The 17,420-nt window shown below is 45.5% G+C and overlaps 1 protein-coding gene across 9 annotated transcripts in view; it reads left to right on the top strand.

Annotated features, from left to right (window-relative positions):
- NEO1 (neogenin 1) overlaps positions 1 to 17,420 on the top strand; it is a 1,161,518-nt gene that overhangs the window by 460,507 nt on the left and 683,591 nt on the right. For all 9 annotated transcript variants that reach the window (XM_069624609.1, XM_069624607.1, XM_069624606.1 and 6 more), the window contains exon 3: positions 11,050 to 11,325. In XM_069624609.1, coding sequence (XP_069480710.1) covers positions 11,050 to 11,325 — 276 coding nt within the window. The remainder of the gene's footprint in view (positions 1 to 11,049; positions 11,326 to 17,420) is intronic.

The raw sequence follows: 17,420 nt of genomic DNA, 5'->3' as shown, positions 1-17,420 counted from the left end.
AGAGGGGGTGGCGGTAGGATGAGTTTTGGACAGGAGACTGGAGACACAGGCTGCGGTGATGGGAGAGAAGGTGGACATGTTAGCAGAGGTGGAAGAGGAGGGGGAAGGAGGAGAGAAAGGAGGAGAGGATGTTTTGGCGAAGGGTTTTGGATGAGAACAATTTGGCAAAATCAGAGGGAGAGAGGAGAGAGTTCGTGGAAGTGTCAGAAGTGGGAGGGGAAAGAAGGTGAGAGGGTTTGGAAGATACGGCGGGGGTGAGAAGCTTGTGAGTAGAGAAGGTTAGAGTAGTAGGAGCGCTTGGCAGATGTGAGGCAGGAGTCATAGTGATATGAGTAGTAAGAGGATTGGTTTGTCAGGGAAGGGGATTTGAGCCAGCGTCGTTCGAGGCGACGCATGGACAGAAGGTGAGAGGAGAGCCAAGGTTGGGAAGGTTTGTGAGAAGGAAGTAAGAGGATAGAGTAGGTCAAGACTGGAGGATATGGAGGAGGAGAGTGCGTCATTGGGCGAGAGGGATGAGAAGTCGGGGAGAGAGGGGAAGGGAGGAAGAACAGGAGTCGAGGAAGAGAGACGGGTTGAAGTTGCAGAGATCACAACGAAAGAAGGGGGAGTTGAAGGAGAGGGGGGACAATTAGAGGGGAGGAGTAAGGGAGATGGAGACTAAGGCGTGGTCGGCGAGATAGTTGGGGAGTGACGAAACGGGGGAGGAAGAGTGAGATGAGAGAAAGATTAGATCGAGAGTGGAGCCATAGGAGTGGGTGGGGGAGGGGTAGGAAGGGGAGAGAGGAGGTAGGAGTCAAGTAAAGAGAAGAGGGGAAGTATAAGATGAGGTGGAGAGGGGGAGGTTGAAATCGCAGAGGACTGAGAGGAGTAGGGGAGGGAGAAATGAGAGTGAGAAGATGTTCTAGGTCCTCATAGAAGGAAGAGAGGAGCCTGGGAGGTCTGTAAATGAATAAGAAGGATATTTCCTATGGTGTGCGAAGGATTAAATGCCGCTTGATTATGAAGCTTGGGGTTTTGAAATGTGTGGAGAGCAATGTGTATGGGCTGTTTAGGGTCCAGTACTTTAATCCATGGAGCAAGGTCAGGGTTTGTCCCTGGGTCAGCATGGGTGTTCGTTTTGGATGGGTTGAGTTTAAGGAAGTGGGTGGCCATCCAGGGTGGTGATGGAGAGGCCGATGTTGAGGGTAGGAAGAGTTTTAGAAGTGTATTTGTACTGCATAGTGGAGAAAATGGTGTGGGTTTAAGGGTTTGTCTGAGGGATTCAACCCATAGGTTGAAGAGGGTAGATGGGGAGGAAACCTGTGGACCCTGCACTTTGTGTGAGGGGTTGGATTGATAGGGGGGCAGGGGCATATGGAAATGGTGCCTTTCCAGTCAGTGCTGGAAATGGAAACCATTTACCGGGGGAACCCTCTCCTTGGAGGGACGGGGCGGAGGGGAGGAGGCAGCGGGGCTGAGATGTGGCCCCAGATCAGGTCACGCAACACAGTATGTCTTTATCAAACCCAATCCTGGTGATTTGCATAAAGGCAAAGAACATTATGGGAACACTAGAATGCCCACCATTTTTTATTTGAAACATGTCTTATAGTGATTCAGTAAGAACCCTTTTGAGCAAATAATGGAAGTTGGACTCTGCTGTTTTGATTGGCCACAATACTCTCCCTAACATATTTCTGTAAATATCAGGACACATGTACCCGTTTGGACAGCTGCAGCACTCTGTGAGGCTTTGGCAGTTTCTATATTCAGTCTCACGTGCCTAGTCTTCGGAAAGCCGACTGCTTGTTGAAGTGTGGGTTGCTCGTACGCACGATAACTCTGTGCTTCAGAACGAATCTGGCTGGTACTGTTCTGTGCTAGCCCCTGGGACTGGGGACAGAACAGTGCTCAGCTTAGTTATCGCACTCCAGAGCAACCCGCCCCTCAACGAGCAGACTTTTTTCAGCAGACTCTGCAGTGCTCCGTGCTGAGTCTTCTGAAGCGGTCTGCTCGTTGAAGCCTGGGATCTGGGAGTGTTTTGTGCTGACCCATGGTCCTGGGGACAGAACAACGCTCTGGCAAGACATGTTTTGGCGAAACCACTCCATCTTGTTCCGGCCCATTTCCTGAGCTGCTTCTAGGGATGGAGGTGAACGAGTTGAGTACAGTTCCTGAATTTTACCCTGTGGGATGGGATGTATAGAAGGATTGTGTGGCCAATGTTGTTGAAAGCTGCTGAAAGGTCGAGGAGTACGGGCAGGGCTGTGTGCCGATTGTCAGTGATGTTGTGGAAGTCATGCAGGATGCGAAGGGTTGCGTTCTTGGTGGTTTGGCCCAGATGAGAGCCTGATTGGAGGGGGCTGAGGCTGTTTGTAGTAGTGTATTGTTATAGTTACTTCATGAGTTTGGTGGGGTGTGGCAGGAAGGCGATGGGGTGGTAGTTTTCATGGAAAGTAATATCTAATGAGTTTCCTGAGGAGGTTTGAGATTTGTCCTTTTGAGCGTGGCAAGAATTTGAACATTTGAAAGACTAGTTGTTGACCAAATGTGAAGCCACGATGGTGATGTAGTTTGTGGTGGGCATGTATCATCCAGAAAGTGCTAGTTTTGTTTTGACGGAGGGTGTTTTTTTACCTATATTAATGTTGGTGTCTTCATCCTGCATTTTTGTTCTGTCTAGACTGTCTGAGATGATGGCATGTAGCCACAGTGTTGCTGATAAAATAATTCCAATGACATTAGAGAAAGGGTAAGGGGTGGGGAGAGAACTGCAGGAGGTCAGTGTGATGCCCAATGAAATAGGCATGGGGCTGGTTTGGGTGTGGGGGGGCGGCAGGAGTGCGTTGCTGCTATAACTTTCCTCTCTAACAGAGGAATGAATTATTGCTTGGCATTAGGATTACCAATTAAAATGTGAGTTAGTATCAAGCGCATGTGATCACTGGGTCACAATTCTTTTTGCATCTTTTTTTTAATAAGGTTCTAGGTTACAAATCACAAAGCCTTTTATTCATAAACCTGATGAATATTTAGTAGAGAATAATTTCAAATAGGAGGTGGCAATGGAGAGAATCGTTGATTTTTAGTTCCTCTGGTGCTGTTAAGATGGCAAGATCATTGGAAACTTGCAAAGGTGTAGCTTTAGCGGCAACAGAGCTGAGGAACCTCAGCTGCAGATTTGACCTATTCCCCTCTGTAACTGGTATGCATTGAAGAACTCTGTATCCCCTCATTCTTCTCAATGTTCCCCAATATTATTGTATCCTTTATATAATTTGATTTTATGTAACCGCCACAATGCCATTCTTTGCATCCAGCCGCTGATAAGCCTGAGAGCAGGAGTGGTGGGACCATCCCTGAACTATATCTGAACCCTGAGGGAGAAACTAGTTAGGAACTACCAAGTCCCAAAGAAACATCGTATTCATTATTGCAACTCTCAAGATTCATCTAATTTATAATACAAAACCCAGAGCAGATTTTGGAATGTCTTTAAAGGATTCAGAAAAAGATGTTATGGGAAATACTAGCACTTTCATAGAGACTCCTCAGTCGACCAATTTGGATCCTAAAAGGAAAAAAACGAATTTATGGCAGCCCTATCTCCCTCCAGCTCCCATAGCAGCAGTCCTTGTGATTAATAGCTTTTTCCCTCCACTGCAGCTGCATCATCTAAGGAGAGAAATACTCCGTCCGCCCACCCTCCCACCTCCCTCCACAAAAGGAACATTATTTTGCACAGGTGAGAACTTACTAGAGGGTTTCATGTCCTTTGTAATGGCCTTTCAACACCCGAAATTGACAAAACAAACGTGTCGAATGACAGCCAGGAGGCTGGGCAGAAGCAGAGCATCATACCTGCCAACATGACCCATTGCAAACTGTAGGTGCTTATCCAGTCTTGGTTTCTATTTGCATTCTGGGACTTGTCCAACTTTTTATAATGGGGAAGTGAAACTAAAAATCACTGAATGCAGAAAGAAACAGGGACTGGATAAGCACCTACAGATTGGAATGGGTCATGTTGGCAAGTATGAAACAGCACGCAAGCACCAGCCCCTGCGGAAAACAAAGAAATCCAAAATGGTGGTAAGCCTTATAAAGACGTCCCTGGCTTGGAATAGGAAGCAAATTATCCAATCAATTCAAAGGTTTTCCTCTGCCAATGAGAGGACTGGAGGGCTTTAAAATTGAGGCCATGATCCATAGACACGGTCTATGGGCTGGGAGCTGAGTAAGGTTGTTGTTTGGAGAGCACCTTGACGGCGATCCCCTTGGAGCCAGAAAGGAGGCTGTGCTCGAGTGAGAAGAGCCCCCTAGAACCCCCAAAAGAGGGGGTGTGTGCCAATGAGTGGGGAAGAGAGCACCTTGAGGCCAGAATTGGGAGACCCCTGACCCCAAGATAACCTGTTGGCCCGGAAAAGGGGGCGGGGGAGTGAGAGCCCCATCAAAGGGAGAAGCTTTGGGACTCTTGGCAGAGAGAGGAAGCCCTACAATCCTGAGAGGCCTTGTGGTCCCCAGAAGAAAGAATAAGAACTGTGCTCTAGAAATAATGCAACCGGTGGAAGTGGGAGGTAGGCCAAAATGGGGGAGGCCATGTGGGAGACCCCAGTCGGAGCCACAGTTTTGGACCAGGGAGTCAACAGACCTGGTTGCGGTACGTTGTGTATGCAGACACTCGTTCCCCCTCTGGCAGTAACAGGCAGGCTACACTGAAAAGTGGGAACACAATGAAGGCACCAAAGTTTTTGTAGAAACCGGGAAACTATTTATTACCGGCAGAAGCGTAAACTCATTGCCAGCAGGATAAATTGGATACACTGGACGAGCTAGGCACGCCCACTGGCATGGAATCCAGGGCCTGGGGAGTACCCTTGGATGCAGGGGTGGGAAGGGACACCAAGGCAGAAAGGGAAGGGTTGGAGTGGGATTTGTAGAAGGGCCTGGTAGACATGGTGAGGGGTGAAAAAGAGAGGGAGCGGCAGGAGCAGGGAGAGACTGGGCACACAGGGACCGACACAGGGGCACTAGAGGACAGACACAGGGAGAGACGGGGGCACAGTGGACAGACTGGGGGAAGCATGGCAGAGGGGAGAAATGAAAAAGTTTGAGGTAAGGGGGAGAAAATGAAAGGGAGACTGGTGATAAGGGTACCTTACATAGGAGGCCTCTCTGCCCTCAAACCCATGGTCGGCACACGCTGCCAGCAGCCAAAAAGGATAATGCCCCCTGTTCTCTCTCCACGTGTCTTATGTAAGGCTGTCGCTCCCACCCAGGGACACACGTGGTTATCATGTGTGGTCTCCAAGGAAGGGGAGACCAGGCAACTGGGTTGTCTGGTTGCTCAGAGACATGCTTTCTTTGGTTTCTAGGGGAGATGGGATGCAGGGCTGCACACACACTTTCAGGTATTCTGTCTGATTCTCGAGTCAGGGGAGTTGGCAGTTTGAGCCCAGAGGGGGGTGTTAATTGTAGGGTATGGGAAATTATACAGTGCAGGACAGTTGGTACCAAAGGGCAGGCTAATTGTTTGGTGGCAACAAGTGGCTTTCCAGATAGCCCCCCTGACCCCACCAATGATGAGTGGACTGACAGGGTGTAAAAGGGTAGGCCAAATGTCACTCGGTAGTGTAGGAGGGTCTCGGGGAAGGGGAGTAAAGATTCAGCCCTAGGTGGCAGATTGCACTGCAGGGTTCGAAATTGAGTGTTGGGAGCTATTTAGCTCCTGCCTACAGCCTAGAAGAGCATGGATAGCTTAAAACCACAGTTACCAGGAGTTACATTTGGCTCCGCTGGCCACCTGATTTCGAACATGCACTATTATGTGAATTTAACTCTGTGCATTTGGGACAATCTATAAATAAAGATTAGGACACATCTATGACAGATTAAAGCATAAGGGGGCCATACATAATGTATACAATTATGTTGGCATTTTATGTGGAAGTTAGATTTGCGTAACCCTATGTACTAGCTCCTCGCTTACCACTGTAGCTCCTGGTGACTGGTTACTGCTGGATACCTAGGAGCTGCCTGTTGCTCCTGCTTATCCAAACTGAATTTCAAGCCCTGCACTGGGGCCGTTTCCTGGCTCAAGCAGGCTGCTGAACAGGTTTTCTGACAGGTGAGCTGGCCAGGCTTTTGGGAGCAATGTGATCCCTTTGTTACTGGCTGTGAGTGGAGTCAACAGGTGAGCAATATCCAGTGTGACAGAATCAAGATTATGAAGGTACAAAATATAGTGCTCAGGCAATGTTGGAACCAAGAACAATGAAGCCTTGTTAATGCAATAGTTAGATATAGGACAAAAGAAAAACACAAGTACATGCACGCACTTGACAGAAATTAACAGCTAGCATAAAAAGTTCAGTGAATATACAATCATATGCAGTTCAAGGTGGAAAATACATTTGGGAAACATGAGGGTCACACACAGCCATTTCCACAAACCAAAGACTGTGCTGCCTAGCACTTTCTGTATGCATTTTTACTTGCCCATTCCTCATATATAATCCTGCTCAAGCACGGAATTTCCCAAGAACCTTTACCTTCAAGCATTCCTGAAACGATGACCATGCAATAGTCGTATGTTTTACTCAGTTATTCCTGTATCATTGTTGCTTTCCTTTGCCATGTGAAACCTATTAGTTTGTCCCTGTGTTTTATAGTGCTCTGTGGCTTCCCAGCTAGGGTTGACCTCTGTAGAACTCGGCACATGAACGTATACATACTTGCATTAATATTCGAATCGTGTGTTTATAGGTTTTTTATTCTGTTGCTGTTCTAGAAATTGCTCCTTCGTAGTTTCTATGGCTAATACTAACTTTATTGGGTTTAATCAGATTTATTTTAATGAAGTAATTTATAAGAACCACCCTTCCTCGGGAATATCCAGTTCACAAGCCTTCTGTGGTGTCTGCTTTTTATCAGTTCAGGTTCTTGAGTCAAAGCCGCAAACTCCACAAGAAAAAAACCATGCTTGAATTGCTGTTGCTCTTCTGGCTATGAAAGTTGCTTTATTCAGAGTCAAAAATGTACTCTTGAAACAACAGCAAATGGAAATGTTTGGTAATTTGCATCAGATGCATTCAGTCTTAGATGTTGCACTCGTCGCTCTTCTGAACTTTTGTTACTTCAATGCTACATGGTGGCTTTGTAAAATCACACCCATAGAACTATATGAAATCTCCTGGTTTTAATATCTAGTCGATTAGGCCAATCAACGTGTATCGAAATAAGTACGAATACGTACAAGCTTATGATGAAATTGTATTCCATACCAGAGAGGCTACATAACTAGATATGGCAGTCTTATTTTATGGTAAAGCCTTACTGGTGCGAAACTGTAGCACAAATTAAGCAAATGGTGAACCTCAAACTCCCATCGGATCCCAAAATTATATTTGTGAGATGCTAATGAGACAAGCTCTCATAAATTGGGGGTCCTTAATCAAGGGTAGTTATCCAGAGGTTGGTTGTGGACGGTCTAACTATTAAGCCGTGGAAATCATCCTGAACCCATTCTCTGGAACACTTCGGCTATGGACACAATCTCAGCAGTTCTCAGTGCAAAATGACAGATGCTTCTGAGCCTTCATTGACTTTATCAATGCTACCCATGATATTGTGGTGATCCATAGATGGCAGCTGATGAAAATGTTTTTTTTATCGTTGACAGTACTACTAACTTCCCTCAGCTAGTATTAGTAGGTGATTTTAACCTAGGCTACAACGACCCTGCAGACAAGCATGCCCACGAAATAGCTAACATCATTACTGCATTAGGACTATCTAAAAAAACTAACAAACCCACCCATATCAAGGGGAGAACCCTAGACTGGGTAGCCGATTACAACTGTACAGCCTCCATCACCTTCATCTCGCTGCTAGCATGGACAGACCACTCCCTAGTGTCTCTCACATCATCTACTACTAGAGCACCCCCTATGGCACCCCCACACTGCCCCACCTTGCCCAACTAGAAATAGAAAGAATATCACTATGGAAAAAGTGATCCCTGACATTCTCCCCACCCTAAACTCATTGCCTGACAACCTAGACCCTGATTCATTGGTCCATGAATACAACAAAATTATGCTCACCACTTTGGATAAGATCGCACCACTTAAACTTAGACCAAGTAAACCTAAAGCCCACCTAAACAAGTGGTTCACTCCACAATTAAGACCTTCGCCTCCTAAAAAGAAAATCCGAAACCACTTGGAGGCTATGCCCATCCAATGAAAATAAAAGTAGACTTGCTAAAAGCTCCATGCAATATAAAAATGAAATCTGTCTGGCCAAACAAAACTCCTATAACGAATGCATCTCCAACTCCACCTCAAGTTTGAGGGAACTCTTCACCATACTTAAAGAATTAGAGTCTCCGATCCCTGTACCTTACATCTGCACCAAAAATAAAACCTGGTGTTCAGACATTCAAAATGCCCTAGCCAATAAAGTAAAGACACTTCAAAACAAAATGTACCAAAAAAGAGATTCCTTGAATTTACAGCAACCATACCCCTTGCCCCAGCGGCACATCCACTGCCCAGGTCACTAGATTCTGCTTCACCAAAACATCGGTCCTAGAGGTCGCGAAAGTTATCCTATCTCTCAAACCTTCCAACTGCAAAGGTGACCATTGCCCAGCCCAAATTATAAGACGCCGCCAGAGTTTTGTCCCCATTCATATCCAAGTTGATCAATGCCTCCTTCACTTCTGGCGCAATCCTTTCCAACCTGAAACAATCCTGGGTACTCCCTCTACTAAAGAAGATTTTGGACCCAATCATACCCAATAATTACCGCCCTATCATGACAGTACCATTCCTCCTCAAAATACTGGACAAAGTTGCATACTTGGATCCAAAAATTTCTTGAAACGCACACGCTCCTGGGAGTAAGACAATCTGGCTTTCGCCCACTTCATGGGACGGAACTGCCCTTATCGATTTAAAAACTCAGATTGATGAGCTGAGAAACAAAGGCAAGACAGCCCTCCTCCTACTCTTAGATAGCTCAGCTGCATTTGATCTTGTGGATCATAAGGTCCTGTGCAATCACTTGGACTCTGCAGCTCACTTTTCCACAGAAGCTATCAAATGGATTGAATCATTCCCGAGTGACAGAACCATGAGGGTCTTCTCTCCATCAGCAGCAGCAGACCCAGTACCTATCATGTGTGGCGTACCACAAGGCTTCTGCGTTTCCCCCACTCTGTACAACATATTCACTGAACCTTTGTTCGATGATCTGGACCTTCTGGGTATCACCTACACCAACAACGCAGATGATACACAGATTCTCCTCCCTCTTTCTGGGGATTATGGCAAGGATTTGGCGCTGGTGAACAGGGTCGATCTCCTCATCCAGGCATGGATGGCCCCACACAGACTTTGCCTGAATGATGAGAAGACAGAGCTGATAATTTTGGGTAACCACTCCAACCTTAATAAACTAGATCATGAATAATCTTCATTTACTATAGATGGAAATATCATAAGTAAGCAAAGAGGTCAAAACCCTTGGTTTCTACCTCAACTATGTCCTTTGACAAACAAGTGAAGTCACTGGCTTCCACTACCGCCTACACTTGTAAGCTTATCAGGGCAGGTAAGCCATTTCTTTGAAATGACAGCTGTATTACCCTAGCCAGAGCACTAGTATTATCGAAATTAGATTATTGCAATGCTCTATGCAGCAGAGCTAATAAATCTATTGTCAAGAGGCTACAAGCTCTGCAAAATAATGCCTTAAAATCAGCATTAGGCATCAACAAAAGAGCATATCTCATCTACTAAAAGGCATTATAAATGGCTGTCCACTCATAATAAAATCCTGCTAAAAACCGCCTCCTTGACCCACAAAGCACTAAACAATGCTGCCCCAAGTTACCTGTCGGATTAAACAGAAGAACGACTCAGACCAACTAGAGTGGGCAATACCAACTGTCTGGTGGTTCCCAGAATTTAGACTCACCATAATTGGTGGTAACTGCTTCCCGGTGAAGGCGGCTACACTTTGGAACTCCTTGCCAGATGAGCTCAGAGCTGACCAACCATAACTACACTTCAGAAAAAACGATATCAACCTACTCAGTTCCACCGATCATTAGTTTATATTAGTCTTGCATTGCATTTGACTTCTTTGTAAATATACTGCAAATAATATATTGTAAATATGACCTCTCGAACCTTGCCTACTATAATATGTACCTATACCTTGCTCTGTATTCTCACCTGTAACTAAATTGTATTCTATGTCTTGACTGTTATACTATGACCCATTTGCAACTTGTAAGATATGTGTATCCTTATTGCTGCGCCCTGCTACCCTCTGGTTTGGTGCACATTAGAAAAATAAACAAACACACCTTGTAGGGATGAGAACCTGTAACACTCTGAGGTGCACGCAGCCATCATTGATCAGGGATATCTTGGAAATGGATGTACAGTCTATTGCTACAATCACCTCTCCATGCCCCCCAGCTTCAGTGCCATGAGCTCTGACTCTAAATGTTTTCAATTACATAATGACATTAGATTACTGTGTTCTCAGTTACTTGGATTGACTATTATTTCTAGCATTAAGTAATTTGTAAAACTGAATAACTTAAGTTAATTCATTGTGAAACCCTAAAATGTACATTCAAGAAACAAATCATATATTTTGTCTTCATGTCACTGTCCAAAAGAGTTTCTACCAAAGTCTCTGCTATCCATGTCACTATCATGGATGTCCAAAGCAAGCTGAGAATGCGCGGTTCTAGCATGGATTTTTCTTTATTTTACCTGGATCAATCTGTAGTGCAGAGTAGGCGCACAACCAGCAGGCTGTCGATACAAAGTAAAAGCTAACAAGGCCCTCGTAGAATTCACAACACCTGACTTCTTTTTCTAAAAGTGAAACTCCCTTATTGGATACTCTTTTTCCAGATCTGTGTTCTGCAGGACTGTAGTCTATAAATTAGCCTGCAGATGTTCTTACTTTGCATTATACTTTTGCTGTGTTGTCTTGTGGTCTGGATTTACAGCCAAAGCTCTGAGGCTTTTCTCCTTTTTTCAGGTCTTCCGAGGTTTGCGAGCCAACCTGAACCATCCTCTGTGCATGCAGGAGACAGCGTGGTCTTGAACTGCGAAATAAACACTGATCTTGTGCCCTTTGTACGATGGGAGCAGGATAGGAATCCTCGACCCCTGGATGAACGAGTGGCTAAACTGCCCAGTGGAGCCTTGGTTATCAGCAATGCTACTCGGAGCGATGAGGGGCAGTATCGCTGCGTGGCGGAGAATGTTGGCACGTCTAAATACAGTGATGAAGTGGAGCTCAAAGTTCTACCAGGTAGGGTTTCTTTGATTCAAGATGTTTGATATGCCCTGCAGTGTAATGAAATGTAACTGGGTCTTGTATAGTGCTTCTTCCGCTGTTTAGTCAAAATCTTTGTGCTAGTTTCTGCAAGAGAAACTGAGAGGTCAGAGTTAGTGGGGGGGAGAAGCGAGATGAAAATCCTGAAGAATAGATACGTGCATATCAAAAGCCAATGTGTTGTGTGGAAGTGGGATTCAGCGCGATTTTGGTGGGTGGGTTTATTGCCAGAGGGTACACCCAGGTGTTGGCTTGCTCAGCTGGCTAACCAGTTGTTCACTGTGAGCAAAGGTTGGCCGGCACCTGGAAAGAGTGGGCTGTATTGTGCTCGGTTGGAAGACTAGGTGTTGCTTTTGATAGGTGCGTGTTTAGATTGGAGGGGCTTGTCCAAGTGGCCAGGCGCCTGCATGAAGTGTTTTTGCTTTGAAGCTGGTTTATGTACTGCAAGTTGAAAAGATTGAGGATAGGCTGGTTACTGAGATGGGAGGTTGGTTAGAAGAATCAATGTGTGTTGCGACCAGTGGGCATGAGTTGCCTCTCGATAAGTGACAAACCTGTTCCTAGTGTCTAAATATGAATGCTTCCCCAAGTCTTATTCACCTGCCCGGCTGTTAGATGTTTCCTGTGCCCCATCTCTGGATTAGTAGTTCCCGCTTGAGGAGCCGGTTGTAGCAATGATTTTCTGCTTGGCCTTGTGATCAGTTATGCATTTAGTAGTTTACAGAAGGTCATGTGATCCTCTGCTAATGTAAACCTCTGGAAAAAATGTGTGGTTTCTCAACTACTCACAATGCGTAGAAGCCCATTAAAACTTGAAACCACTTCTACGGCTGTCACCATAGTAGACACATACTGAAGGTTTGCACAAAACGTTCAACACGACCAGCTGTATCTTTTCACCATGGATTCAGACTCAAACCTGCCATACAATCTCAAGATGCTGCCCTGCTGGACCTACTCCACTAACTTTCTACATGCTATAAAACCCCTAGCAGCCTTTGCACCGATGCCCTGTCCAACAAGGAACTCTGCTTGACTCCCTAGGCATTTCATGAAAGCAATTACTATACTATCCATCCTTCTCGGACCTACTCACCAAACAGCCATTCATCTACTAACCTGCCATACGTTAGCAAGCACACAAATTAGGGGATTTCCCCATAACAATAGATTTGCTGTTTAAAATAAACAAAAACACAACCTTCAACGACCGATTTCTTTTTTTTTTTTTTTTTTTTGATTAACAAATTGACCTTCTCCATCACACAATCCTGTCTCGGGCGGCTTATCAGCAATACAAACCAAACTCCTTCTGCCAGGCTTCAAAATTTTACTGGACCGACAAAATCTGCGGAGGCGTTGCCATCATGTTTAAGGGAATCTTCTACATAAGGCCCACCGACTCCCAAACTGCTCAACTCCACGGCTGAAGTGTATACTGTTTCCATCCATTTCATAGGATATTTTGCTCATTTACATATTTAATTTACAGACCGCCCACCCGACTTTCCCTCAAGTCCATGCTGATTTCCTAACCTACTCTATCCTCTCTTGTTTCCACCTAACATTGGGTGATTTTAATTGACTGGAATATAACAAAATACCAGATAGCAATTCCCTAGTAATTTGCATCTGATTTTCGTCAGAACATAGCTAGTTTAGCTGACCACATGCTAGATGGTGTAGTCGCTCTCGATTTCGCCATCTGTTTTGTCCCTACTCCCCCATGCCTTGGACGGCCACTACGGGATTCATTTCCACATCTTCCTTTCCTGAAAACGTCTCGCAAAGGAATTGTGTCCAGAGTTTAAGCTGAAACCATTGGCCCACGCTCCACTCAAACCAAGGATCAGCCAAAGTACCCAACATCAGTAATTTTGTGACTTTCAAAAAACACTCTGAATTTCCTTGGTTGCGAGCACCCGATAACAGCACATAAATATTAACATTAAACCAGGGTGCAAAATGTGCACTTGCCACTAGCCATTAGCTAGTGATATTTGACACATGGCGAGTAAGAAATGGAGTGTGGTCTACGTGTGGAATTGAGGCGATGAGCAACTTTGTTGACTGGCTAGTAGCTTGCAGCCCCAAACTGCTTGAAATTTTAAAAAACAAAAAAAAAACTTGCTACATATTGAAAGCATGGCACAACTATCAGCATCCCAGCGACAAAAGTGCCTTTATTCCTCAGATCTCCTCTTCCCAACTAACCGCAAAATTACAATTGGTAAAGCTTTCATCTTCCTATGCCTTGACAACTGCAAAGGAATCACCTTGACCTCCTGAAGACTCAAATCCAGCTAGTACAGAATGTGGCTGCCTGTCTCTGCTCCATGATCATGCTTCAACAGCAATTAGATTGTTCCATTGGCCCCCTTTTCAGGAAAAAGTATCAAATTCGAGGCCTCAGGCATTGCACACTGCCAGCCAAACCCCGTCCTCAAATTCCTGACACTGTGATCTTGTCAGTATGGGAAGGTTGAACAATGACTTCCAGTTCTACTTAAACCTCAGCACTCCAGGAAAGGCAATTGCGCCTTCAGTCCAAGCCAGTAATATTTGGAAGTCACTAGCATCCAGTGCTTGTACAAATTTCTGTCCTTCAGGACGGTGCTAAAAAGCTGGCTGTTTGCTCGGAGTCTGTTTGTGACATCTTCCTCCTTGTGATCGTCACGTCTTTTGGTCTGTCAGCGGCACAGTAAACTACGATTGAACGTTGCACTTTAGTATAAGAATGTGAATAAATACGAATTGTTTGATAGTGGACAATCGTACAAAAGGTATTTGGCAATGCCCGTTTCTCTATACTGAAGTGGCTCAATGTGTTGCAGGCGTAGAAAGTGAGATGTGATGAGCAGGAGCAAAAAGCAGTGCCGGCATTTCGGACCGCACCCATTAGGCAGGAGCTACAACTGGGGAACTAGGAGCTAGTACACAGTGTGCCACAAATCTACCTTTCAACACCAGCATATGACCAGGTGGAAAACCTAAACAAACGTCCACCTGCTCATGGCAACTTTAACCCAGGGATATTATCCCCCTAATGTTATAAATATTCCAGGCACCCCCCACACAGGTAGATCCTTGACAAAAAATAATTGGAGAACTGACTCTTGTCAGGCTCCACACGACTGGGTGGAATAAATGCATCACCTTAACAAACCTGCCACAAATCCATGTGAAACTTCTGCAAAGGATTGGCAGAGAATGGCCATTCAGGTTGTAACCGAACTTCTATTACCAAAAATGTCCAGCTGACCTTCCTGTTCATTCCCCCAGAAGACACCCAATTATCTTGATCTCAGATGGTGAGCATTCCATACATTTATTCTCCCTGTCACTTGTACCGGTTTCTTTATCTTCTCCCTAATTCATCCCTAGAATCGTGCGCCACCTTACACTAAATACACAAATCCCATGCCAGTTATTTACCACCTCAAGACTAATGGAGCTATGATGAAGGTCGCCTCTTTAGCTCTGTCGCATTCCCCAACATTAGCGTGTGACCCAGTCTGCTGTAATTTTTCAGATTGCGGTCTCTTCCCTGCAGTTTTAACTTTTTGGGTCCCTCCGTACTGGGCCCATACCTTTTTGACAACCTTTATTAGTATATATATATATTTTTTTAAAAAAGTGTTTGGTTTCAGCAACTGGCTTGTTTTCTTTAGACTGATCAGGGTCTGAATCCTGCGCTCAAGGCCGCCGCCCCCATGCCTCCTATGTTAGAATTCTCTGCTCCCTGGAACCCCTTGCTTTTAGAAATGCTGGCGGCACATTCTGGAGTCTTTCCTTTTTTGGGATTTTCCCTCCCCTTCCTGTATTCCTTGTTCACGTTACCTGCTCTCTATGAACCTCACCTACAATCTTGCACCACATACTTTCTTCCAACTTCCTGCAGCGCCAACTACTGCATCTCCGCCCAACAGGTCACCCTATGATGTGTCCGCCTTCTTCTGCTGGCCTTTTATGCTCAGACATTCTACAACCTTTGCTGAAGTGCCTGGGTTAAGGTTGTTAATTCCAGGGTAACCTTGCCACATTCTTTGCCACTCTGGTTAGCAAATGCCTTCCAGGGCTGCTATAGAACGGTTTTTAAAGGCAAATCCTACTAGTATACTGCAAAAGATGATGTGCTGGATCCGACCCCCCCCCCAACATGACTTACACTGTCCCAGATAGACCAGTAGTCCCAGACCTCTTTTGAACAGTTCCTTTGGTAGTTGCAAACTTATGACTGGGGTTTCCTCCTTGATGTCTAGAATTCTCTGCTGCCACTGGATTAGTGTATGTTATGGAGTTCAGTGCTTCTCTCATGTAATTTGCATTATTTTGAAGTTCTTTTCTTAAGATCTCTGCATCCTCCTTTTAGTCTTCCGTTGGATGTATCCATGTTCTTGGTGTCCTTTCACTGCCTCTTGGAATGTCTGTGTTCCTCAACTTTAATCTTCTACGTTCAGGACCTATTTCACCAAACCTTCAATTTATTGAGGTATTCTGGAAACGTAACCAGGTAGCCTTCTGATTCATTTCCGTAGAATAAACCTTCTGTATGATCCAGGTTAAGCTCCAGATGCTACTTTAGAATGTCTTCTGTCGGCAACCCTGATCTCAAATTTCTGTGGGGAATATTTGCATGCAGGCCAGTTAGCTTGTAGGGCATTTATAAACTTGTCTTCACTGGCAATTTGGAAGTGATTCTTCCTCTTGGTCATGACATTTAAGGATTGTACTTTGACGATTCTAAGAATGCAGGGGAACACTCGCCTGTCAGGCCAGGGTGGTGGGACTGCTAATCAATCTTCTCGCTGGAGGTAGTGCAGCACAGGAGGATCAGTCGGGAGGATTTCCCTTGTGGGAATAGGGACGCTCACTCCTTACAATCATGCCCATTTGCTGTTAAACACCCCGTACCCGACTTGCACATCACCAATTTCCCATATATTGTATTGTAACGCCAGTCCAGTTCCAACTACTGAGACGAGTAAGAGCCAAGATGTTATGGAGGTTAAATCTGAGAAACCAGCAAAAGACGCTGGGCCTCGTTTTCAACCAGTGGGCCCTTTAAATACTGAAAACAAACATGGCTTCGCAACCTGGCCCAGCCAGAAGTCAAATGACGGCAGAGGGGGAACGCTAGTCGATACTGGAGAGAGGAGGCCAAAGTGACCTGAGGGTGGCTGACCCTCACTGAAGACTAGAAGAACAGAAAGTTGGCTCGGCCTCCGCCGAACTAAGTTGAGGGTCCAAGGCAAGGCAGTGGTACAAGCTCAAACCGGAGGTGTACCAGGTGGTCTTCTGCGAGACTGCTGGGAGCTTGGGGAAAGACCTTTGGCAAGGCAGTGGTACGCCTTCAAGCTGGAGTTGGGCCAGGTGGCCTGTATGGAGACTGCAAGGAGCCCAACACCAAATCACTGGCGAAGCAATGGTGTGACCTCAAAGCCGGGGTGGACTGTTCGGTCCTCCTAAGTGCACCGAGACGGCAGCGAGTCCTGAGACGCAGAACCCCTGCGCAAGTAATAAGGAATGGCCCTGGAGAGAAGCTGGGCCGCCACACTTACTGACCCCAGATTGAGGGATCACCGCACATGGAGGTCCCCAGAGATAATTGGGTTAGGGGCTGTGCAACCAGGGCAGGAGTGGGAGGCGGGGACCAGGCCTGATCGAACCGGAAAGCAGACTTGAAACCTCTGGCTGTAACCAACAGTTGTTTAATAACGGAATAACAGGGAGAGACCTTCCCCTCAGTGGCGGGCATAGGTCCACTCAACTGTGTAAAACCATGAACTGTCCATTGAAAGGAGGAAGAAAGTTAAAAGTTCTCTTAGAGGAAACCAAGAGGGAACTTTGCCAGTTGATCCAGAAAGAGACTTTGTATTTAAGATACCCAAGCTAGCAGCAAGGAGTTATCCTCCTAGTGGGAAATCCTTTATTTTGTGTCTTTTCCTTTGGGTCAACTTGAAGGAGGGTGTCGTCCTCCTAGGACAAATCTTTTTCACGTGACAGTCCTTGGTGAGGAAATTGGATCTTTTTGGTGAAACAACACAAAGCCAACAAGTGTTTTATATAAG

This window comes from Ambystoma mexicanum, chromosome 11, assembly GCF_040938575.1.
Source record: "Ambystoma mexicanum isolate Mex_15411 chromosome 11, UKY_AmexF1_1, whole genome shotgun sequence".
Classification (NCBI taxonomy): domain Eukaryota; kingdom Metazoa; phylum Chordata; class Amphibia; order Caudata; family Ambystomatidae; genus Ambystoma; species Ambystoma mexicanum.
This window is presented reverse-complemented; position numbering and strand designations above follow the sequence as displayed.